This window comes from Sardina pilchardus, chromosome 21, assembly GCF_963854185.1.
Source record: "Sardina pilchardus chromosome 21, fSarPil1.1, whole genome shotgun sequence".
In the NCBI taxonomy this organism is placed as follows: Eukaryota; Metazoa; Chordata; class Actinopteri; order Clupeiformes; family Clupeidae; genus Sardina; species Sardina pilchardus.
Window position 1 is genome coordinate 10,406,680 of NC_085014.1, and position 10,000 is coordinate 10,416,679.

Here is a 10,000-nt window from a genome sequence, read left to right on the forward strand (position 1 = left end):
AGGCCAGCGCTCTGTCTCTGAGTAGCAGTAGCAATTCCACATGTAGCTGCCAAATTACATCCAAATTAGTCAGTTTTCTGCCTATAACACCAACTTCCTGTTTCTTTAATAATACGCCATAATTCAAACCTTCGCCATTTCAATATACTTTTGAAATTCAAAAATCTGGTCGCAATTTCTCTTAAGCAACCCCTCAAGATCATTTTACTGCTGAAATGACATGACTTCGATAAACCGTCTAGGAGAAGTGTTTCAAAATACATGACGTGCAAAAATCATAATCATAATCATAACTCAAATTCTTCTAAGATTCACTGTGTAGTTTCAATGTAAAAGTTGTTCAGATTAATACAACACATATGCCCACCAAATTTGGTTCATTTTCGTGCATTTATGTGTCAACCACAAAAGACACCGTGCTAGGTGGCGCTATAGAGTCCCTGAGCCACACCCTTGGCCAGAGCTCTGTCTCTGAGTAGCGTTACCAATTCCACATCTAACTGCCAAATTTCAAGAGTTTTAGAGCATGCCAAGTTGGTGAAAAAAGGCCAAACATGACCTGTAAGAGGAATCCACAGACATAATAATAATAATAATAATCTGAGCAGAAGCAATAGGGCCTTGCACCTACGGTGCAGCCACTTTCAGTGGCCGCACCTCGGTGCTCGGGCCCTAATGATGAAGGGTATACAATATGTTGCACAGAGTGAGTGTATGTGAGTAAGTGTGCTGAAGGTTATACAGTATGTTATACAGAGTGAGTGTATGTGAGTAAGTATGCTGAATGGTGAAGGGTATACAGTAGCCTATGTTGTACAGAGTGCGTGTATGTGAGTAAGTATGCTGAAGGTTATACAGTATGTTGTACAGAGTGCGTGTATGTGAGTAAGTATGCTGAAGGTTATACTGTATGTTGTACAGAGTGAGTGTATGTGAGTAAGTATGCTGAATGGTGAAGGGTATACAGTATGTTGTACAGAGTGAGTGTACTGTACTGTATGTGAGTAAGTATGCTGAAGGGAATACAGTATGTTGTACAGAGTGAGTGTACTGTATGTGAGTAAGTTTGCTGAATGAAGCGCAAGTGTCCTGCTGAGAGTGCTGAGGGCACACACTCACGTGGTAGAAGGGCATGGTGTTGTTCTCGGACAGAGGGAAGGGCAGGCCCTCGGGCGGGGGCGCGTCCAGACGCACGTTGGACGCCAGCAGCGAGGGGCTGATGGGAAAGCTGGGGCTGCTGGGAGTCTTGCTCTTCTTGCGCGAGCGGCGGCTGGTGTCGCGCTTGCACTCGCGGCCCGGCTCCCCCTCTTCCTGGATCACCAGGATCTTGTCGTCGCTAAGGTAACGCAGCAGCGAGGTGTCCGAGTCTGAGCATGCGTGAGACAGACAGGGGAGAGAGGAGATGAGACAAAACAGCAGCGCGAGGATTGAGGATTTGTGGAGTTAGTCTTACCCAACTTGACCCCCGAAAAAAAAAAATAAAAAAAAATCCTCCTCAAAGTCTTACCCGACTTGCCGCACTCACATAGGCTACTCACTTTCAGCGTTTAAGATTTTGTATTTTTTTTTCTGTGTGTTGAAAAAGGGATTTCTGAGATCGTGTGAGCCCTTTTCAGTTTCACGTCTCCCTAAAAATCTTCAAACTCATCCATCCCACTCAGCCTGTGACACTCATCAAAATGAAAAGTCCATCTCAATGTCTCCCCACATGTCCCTTGCTGTGGACACATTAGCATGACAAGCATGTGCTGGATCCCACAGATCTGCAGCAGAACACACTAAGGCCTGAGAGGGAGGTGGTGCACGAGGTGGAGGAGCCTGAGTAGGAGCCCGTGTTTTATTTAATTGATGGAGCAGGAAGAGGAGGAGGAGGAGAGATACTCTCAAGGCCTGCGCCCACAGGACACAGTGTTCAGCGGTGTGGGCTTGACGCGCAGGATTTTAGAACCGTTTTCTAACCCTGTGCGGCTGCCGCGCAGGAGACGTTTCTCTTGTGGGCTTTGCTCTGTTAAAAACAATGGAGTTCTAATTTGTTCCTTGTGGCGTCGCATCATGTCGGTGGGCATCGGCCTATACTCTCAGCTCCACGTAAAGCCTGCCGTCCTCAGGGAGAGAGGACAGCCTCAGGCTGGACTGGACTTTACTGGACTTTACTGGCTTTCCCCTCAGCTTCATTCATGAGACAGTCTGATGAGAGGAACTAGACGGAGCAGAGCATCAGGACAGATGGACAGGACAGACAGATAGATAGTGAAGAGCAGGAAAACAAGAGAAAAGAGGGAGAACAAAGAAAAAAAGACCAGTCCTTCGTATCATCCTTTCAATCCGCAAAATCTTACTGTAATGAAGCCTAGAAATAACCAAGTCTGTCATGCATGTTTTGGATCACTGTTGATATATCCAACCTAAATATTTTGATGTGATTTTTCATTATTCTCACTGTATGCTGACAAATACTTCAATACATCAGACAGATAACAAGTCCCATACATAACATAAAGGCTCAAAGGCCACTGATTTCATCCAGCAACAGCACTGCAGCACTTAGAGTTGGACACACTTCCTACAAACAAATTACTTCTGTGCCAGTGTGAAAGTCTGTCAGCCTGTCCATCTTGGTTCCTTTTCTTTAGGGAGACAGAGATCCATGTCTGAGTGAAACCGGCTGCCTATGTCTGGGGGGGGGGGGGTGTCTTTATTAGTTAACTTTTACATCCATTATGTCATTCATTTTATTACATAAAAATCGTTAAATTCTTCACCCAAAGAAAATGAGAGTCCTTGTTTTTGCTACAGCCTATTTAGTTTAGCTAAAACGATGCTCTTACCAGTTGAACAAAAAGAGGCAGTAGCCTTTTATTTCTTCACCCAGCAGCCCCCACACCACCACCACACCACCCCCCCACACACATCTATATCCCCCCACAATATGGATGCAATCTTCTGAATAATTGCTGGTCTGACATAACAGGTCCCCCTGTGGCGATTACTGGAGCACAATCCATTTCTTATCATCGGCGCCGAGAGCTCCGCAAGCCGATTTCAGCAGCGAGCGGCTCCTCCTCGTTCGGGCGAGATGTGCGCCGCAGAGCAGTCACGGCTGTCCTGAATGATAACCCATATCCTAGCGGAAGCCCTAATGAGAGGTTACTCCGCTAATGACTTTTTGGCATTTTTTTCTAACCCCCCCCACCCCCACCCTTCTTAAAGCGAGCGGTGAAATTACAGCTGGTGTAAGAGACCCGGGCGGGTAAAAGTCACATCGGAAGCGGCGGAGACAAAGACGGGGCGGGAAAAAAAATATATCTATAAATGTGCTGCTAAAACCCAAAATAGAAAGATGGAGAGCGAGGATCAAGGACCAGGGTTTGAAAAGACGGGATCTGTCAGCTTTTTAGGGTGAAAGAATTAGGTTTCAGACCAGGAAAAAAAAGAGCTGAAGATAGAGAGATAGAGAGAGATAAAGAGAGAGAGAGAGAGAGAGAGAGAGAGAGAGAGAGAGAAAGAGAGAGAGAGAGAGATGAGATAAAGAAGAGATGAAGGCAGCAGAAGTCAGAGGAGAAGCCTGTAGCCAGTATTTTTTTCTGCTTACTCCAATGCAGCAGCCCACACTTTCATCTCAGGCCAAGAGAAAAGGACCTTTGATTAGGCCTAGCAGTGTTCACTAGCCTGCCCGCCTTAGGACACGATCTCATACATAAATAAACAATACTGTCCTAAATGGTAGACCAAACAAAAAAATAAAACGAGATAATAATAAATAAATCAAACTGGCCCCTTACCGAACAGGGCTGCCTTTAGCTGACAGTCCCGATTAAATAAGTTATGCTCGCTAATGTCACTAACGCTAAAGTGGCTAACGCTAACATCGCTGTGCACGACAGCCTGCGTGTGTGCACATGATCAGCTACGGTTAGCCTCAGTTGAACCCTGCAGGATGGTTATTTGTGCTCTTTTTGCACCAGAGATTTACATAATACCGTGCAGCTGTAGGAGTTTATACAGACTCCTAAACCGAGGTTGCGGCCTCGGATGAAACCTTGTTGCTGTGCATCGAGCATAAATTAGAGTCATGTTGAGCACAGTTTATGCAATCAGCTTCGCTACGGAGAAGCCCTGGCGGAATTTTTGTGTGATGATCGAGAGGAATAAACTGAGCGGGTTATTGCAGGACTTCATACTGTGAGCGGGAACCAATCAGAGATCAGGGCGGTTAGATAATTCACCTTGACTGACGACGGTAAGTTTTGCAAAGTTATTATTACAGACAGATGAGAGGCCGTGTCAATTCTCCAAGGATTCCAAGACCTGTTATAGTTCATCAATCTCTAGAGTAAACATTCTGTGCCTCGTTATCCGAAAAAAACACCCTTTTTCTCCATCATTCGCCAACATGCAAAAAACACTGTCGGCTATGATTCAGTCTTCTTTTTCACGCAACCGGGTACAACATGACACACGATGGTTCAATTTGCACATAAAGCCAAGCAGAATGCAAAACTAAAACAAAATGTAATAAAGAAATGGAGGAAACAATGCTGACTCAAGGCCAGCATTGAAATTCCTCTCATTTGCTTTATATACACACAGTACATAACGTTCTTGTATGTGCATGAGTGTGTGCTATGTTTCTTCTTTCTTCCTGTTTTGTGTTTGTTTGTGCAAGCATCTGTGTAATTGTTTGGATGTACAATCTGTGCATGACAGACAGTTTCTGTGTGTATCAGAGTGTACAGTATGAGTGTGTGCGTGTGCGAGTGTGTGTGTGTGTGTGTGTGTGTGTGTGTGTGTGTGTGTGTGTGTGTGTGTGTGTCTGTGTGTGTGTGTGTGTGTGTGTGTGTGTGTGTGTGTGTGTGTGTGTGTGTGTGTGTACATGACTACTACTTCAACCTTCCCCTTGACCAACTGTAATTGTTTTATTTAGTTTTCCTTGCAATGGGGGTACGACAGGACGATGTCTGTGGCCAACAACATGACCTGGGTCACTTCCTGTCCACAAACCACTGATCTCGGGTCAGGCTTCATCTCCCACCAACCACTCTGTTTCCAACCGCAAAACAAAAACCTGACCCCCAGACCAGTGGTTTGACCCGACACCAGGAAGTCCAGCGTCCAGGCTGGCCAGCAGCAGAGCAGTGGAGGTGGGGAGGAAGGGACCATCATCTGGGGGGGTGACCCACCTCGGCTGCCCCTCTTGTACATATTGGGCTCCTTTGGCTCAGCCATCCAGTTGTACTCCGCGGGCATCGACACGGGCCTGAGGTCGCCTGGGAAAAAGAACCCGAACCAGGAGGTCACGGTGACGGAACAGGGCAACTTTATTTTGGGGTATTTGGGGTACTTGGGGGGGGGGGGGGGGTGAGGGTGGGGGTAACTGACACGTGACAGGGGGTTCAAGTGGGGTCCAGAGCAGACACAGGCCATGAAGTGTTTGATTCAATTCAAATCTACTTTTCAGCGTTTGATTGAGCATGCCTGGGGCCTATTGCTGCCAAGTCAATGATTCTCTCTCTCTTTCTCTCTCTTTCTCTCTCTCTCTTTCTCTTTCTCTCTCTCTTTCTCTCTCTCTCTCTCTCTCTCTCTCTCTCCAGCCTCAATCAAAACGCTCAAGGAGTTTGAACTGAACAAAAGTCGTTCATGAGCCCAGGTCTGCTCAAGGGTTAGTGAGGGAACTCTCTACCTAGAGAGGGAGTGACTACCGTGTGCAAGGACAGGAGAAGGAGTGCGAGGAGGTGAAGGAAAGGTCGGGAGGAGGTCAATCGAGCACGTGGAGCACGGAAAGACAGACAGGAGAAATTAGAGGGAGGTGAGGGTAGAGACAGACAGACAGACAGACAGATAGACAGACAGACAGACAGACGAGTGTGTCTTGTGTGTGTGTGTGTGATTGGGGGGGATGTTTGTGAGCCATGAGAACCTATGTCCACGTGCGCTTGTGTGTGTGTGAGTGTGTGGGAGAAATAGATAAAGACAGAGAGAGAGAGAGAGAAAGAGAGAGAGGTGAAACTGAGAAGTGCAGAGTGTGGCGGAGGTGTTGCCTGCCATCAGGTACAGTAAGCGGCGTCTGAACTGAGCAGTGGCTGGGTGGGAGTGTGAGAGGGAGTGCTATCTGCTGTCTGGGCTCAGGAGCTGCTCTAGTCCATATGGAGGCCTTTCCTGTCCTGTCCAGGCTGCTGCCGCTGATGCGTGAGTGGGCGCTGGACCCCCGGGGGGGGGGCCCTCGTCACGGAGACAGGGGCCACAGCCAGGGTGACAGGCCTACTGAGGAGGGTCTCTTCCAGCCACACAGCTGATGGGCACCACAGGCTTTGAGCGTGTGAGCTTTGACTGTTGTCTTTGCTCAGTTTTGATAGAGTGTGTGTGGTTGTGTGAGTGTGTAGGGGTGTGTCTGTGTGTGTGTGTGTGTGTGTGTGTGTGTGTGTGTGTGTGTGTGTAATGTTTTAAATGTAAGTGCACACATGTTTGCATGTTGGTCAAAAGAACTGTCCAATATGTGTAGGATCAGTTTGTGCAAATGAGTGAGTAAATGTTCTTAAGACTTAACCCTCACACACACAAACACACACACACACACACACAAGCATGCACGCACGCACACACGCACACATGCACACACACACACATACGCACACACACACACACACACACAAACCCTCACGCACGCACACACACACTCACTCACACACACACAAACACGCACGCACACACACACACACGCACACACACTCACAGATCATGCAAGAAAGGATGCAGAGCAGGAGTAGCACATGCCACAGGCAAACTGAAGCACAAGGGCACTGGCACACAACAGAAAGGGCAACAGGTTAAAGGTTCAAAGGTCGCACCGTGGGTTGGGGTCTTCTCTCGCCTGCGGACGCCGGTGGATCGACCCCTGTCGTACTCGGGGCCCACAGGGACCCCCTCCCCCTCCACGAGCGAGTAGAACTGCCCGCTCTCCTGGTCCAGATAGTAGCTCAGCGACTCGGAGCACTTGGAGCTGGACTTGCTCATGCTGTACTTGCCCATGTTGTCGCAGGACATGATGCCCATCTCGTCTCTGTGGGTGTGTGTATGTGTGTGTGTGTGTGTGTGTGTGTGTGTGTGTGTGTGTGTGTGTGTGTGTGTGTGTGTGTGTGTGTGTGTGTGTGTTAGTTTGTGTGTGTGTTAGTGTGTGTGTGTGTGTGTGTGTATGTGTGTGTGTGTGTGTGTGTGTGTGTGTGTGTGTGTGTGTGTGTGTGTGTGTGTGTGTGTGTGTGTGTGTGTGTGTGTGTGTGTGAAAGTGTGTGTGTGTGTGTGTGTGTGTGTGTGTGTGTGTGTGTGTGTGTGTGTGTGTGTGTTAGTTTGTGTGTGTGGACCGGGTGTGTGTGTGTGTGTGTGTGTGTGTGTGTGTGTGTGTGTGTGTGTGTGTGTATGTGTGTGTGTGTGTGTGTGTGTGTGTGTGTTTATGTGGAAGGACACAAGGGAAAGGATGGGGGTGAGAATGCTTACAGTGCTTTGGAATCATCAACTTGGCAACCTAATTAACTTCATTTAATTAATTTCACATTTAATGCAGCTGAGAATAGCTTGATTCATTTACTTTCTTTCATTATTTACACACACACACACACACACACACACACACACACACACACACACACACACACACACACACACACACACACATATATATATATATATATATATATATATACACTGTATATGGAACATCCAACTGGGATTCATAAATATACAGTATATATATATATATATATATATACTGTATATATTGCCATATATTCATGGTTAACTATTTCCCTGGATGTAGCTAAGAACCATTATTCCTACTGGATTTGTAACAAACTGAGTCAGTTCATCACCATTTGTGCATGTATATAAATATCTGAGTGACACCCATTTGCACCTGTGGGAAACTGTCACAAAAACACTCTGAAAAAGTCCTAATTTGCAGTAATGTGTAGAGACACAGTGAGAGTATCAAAGAAAATCCCTAAATATGATACGTGTGCGTGCGTACAAGTCTCTCACAATGCAGCATACTGTAATGTATATGAAATACACATGAGCCTGAGTTCATTTGTGACCCTGCAAGGCAAAACCAGTCGCTTTGGTAACATTTATAAAAATTAAGTTATTGTGCTCACATGAACGGCCATAAACTAAGCTTTCCAACAATATGTATATCAAGGGTATTACAAAATATATCGCTAAGATAACCGCATCCAAAGCTGACATGGTTCTCCCATCACGATATGCCAGAAGAGGAGGAAATCACCTTTTTAAGCGGCATGGACAACAGGAATGACTGCTAATGTGTTGAATATTCACCGGGTTTAACAGTCAAAACGTATGCTTTTCCGTGAAATTTGTTGACGATATGAAATTGTAGTAGACTGTATACTGTCGAATTATGCAAAAACGTGAAATTCAACATTTCAGCCTGGAAGTTTGTTTATTGTGGATTTTCTCAAAATAATATTGTGCGCAAAACGATTGTGCGCAATTTCGCTTTGCAGGGTCACATATATGAGAGACTCAGAGAGACAGAGGCCGAGAGAGGGACGAGGACAGTGAGGTGGACAGTTAGGGAGGACTTGCCTGGCTCCGTAGAGCCCTGAGACGGGAGACAGGATGAAGACGTCCTGCATGTTGGAGCCGTCGATCTGAGAGGCCATTGTGCTGCTCGGGGTCGTGGACGTACTGGTGGAGTTAGTGGAGATGGGCTGAGAGAGAGAGAGAGAGAGACAGAGAGAGAGAGAGAGAGAGGAAGAAAAAGAGGGAAGGGTGAATCAACATATAGCAACCCAACCATGTAATCAGAAATTAAAATTGTGTAAGGAGACATGAACACCAAAAACATCAGAAAGAGAGGTACAGTGAGAAGTACATAACCACGATTTAACATAGTAAAGATTGATAGATAAGTAGATAGATAGATAGATAGATAGATAGATAGATAGATAGAGAGAGAGAGATGATGTTGTGAATGAATCAAATACTGTAGATAATTAAAACAGCACTATATTTGTCTGAATTTTGCATCTATTCCACCAACTTCCCAGTAAGCTCAGATGATGAAGACCCAAGAGGATTCAGCGGCATCAAGAGACCCTCTCAGCCACTTCCTGTTTTGGCCTGACAATTAGTCATCATCGTGTGCGTCATCCAGCATTTAACACATACATACACATACAGCAGTCAGCTTACAAATGCCAGGCAACACACGCACAGACACACATACGTAAACACACACAGATGTGTAGGCAAAAACACACACACACACACATCTCTCTCTCTCTCTCTCTCTCTCTCTCTCTCTCTCTCTCTCTCTGTCTTTCTCTGTGTGTGTGTGTGTGTGAGTGTCTCATTTTCTATGTCACATCGTTTTCACCTCTAAAAGTGCAATAAAGGAAGACAGTCCTAATCAGGGTGGGAATTATACCAAGGCCATGAGGCCATGGCCTCCGTTGCCCTACACTTTGGCCTTGATGCCCCCTGAAAAAAAACCCATCATAAGGCCACAGTGGCCTTTATGCCCCTGACTTAGGGTTGCCAACCATTCAGTATAATATCGTCCCGTATATATTGTACAGAAACCTGTCTGAAAACGGCTTATGATGCTTCCATGAGGGAAACATCCCAAAACAATGGCACCCATATTTGCTGTTGTTTTCAGAAGTATCTCATGCAAACATGCAAAAGAATGAACTATTGTAATTATATAGCCTATCTTACATTAGTAAAGCACACCCCTGATGTGCATAGTTTTCACAAACTTTTTGTAAACAATTTGGCACAAACATTGACTGCTTTGAAGTGAAAGTGCATGTCTAACAATGTAGCATAATACTAATTGTGATATGATAATCATAATGATTATTTGATGGGGGGTGGGGTGAGGTATGTGTAGATGGGCCCTATGACCCCGAAGTCTGCCATGATTGGGCCTCAACTTAAAGAAGTTTGAGGCTGTGTTAGTGTTTCTCAAAGCCTACAGTGA

The 10,000-nt window shown here is 45.9% G+C and overlaps 1 protein-coding gene across 1 annotated transcript in view; it reads right to left on the reverse strand.

The window, feature by feature from the left end:
- LOC134068537 (connector enhancer of kinase suppressor of ras 2-like) overlaps positions 1-10,000 on the reverse strand; it is a 105,600-nt gene that overhangs the window by 23,912 nt on the left and 71,688 nt on the right. Inside the window, exons 10-13 of the mRNA XM_062524219.1 lie at positions 8,599-8,723; positions 6,846-7,057; positions 5,181-5,267; positions 1,120-1,367 (exon numbers count right to left, since the gene is read on the reverse strand). Coding sequence (XP_062380203.1) covers positions 1,120-1,367; positions 5,181-5,267; positions 6,846-7,057; positions 8,599-8,723 — 672 coding nt within the window. The remainder of the gene's footprint in view (positions 1-1,119; positions 1,368-5,180; positions 5,268-6,845; positions 7,058-8,598; positions 8,724-10,000) is intronic.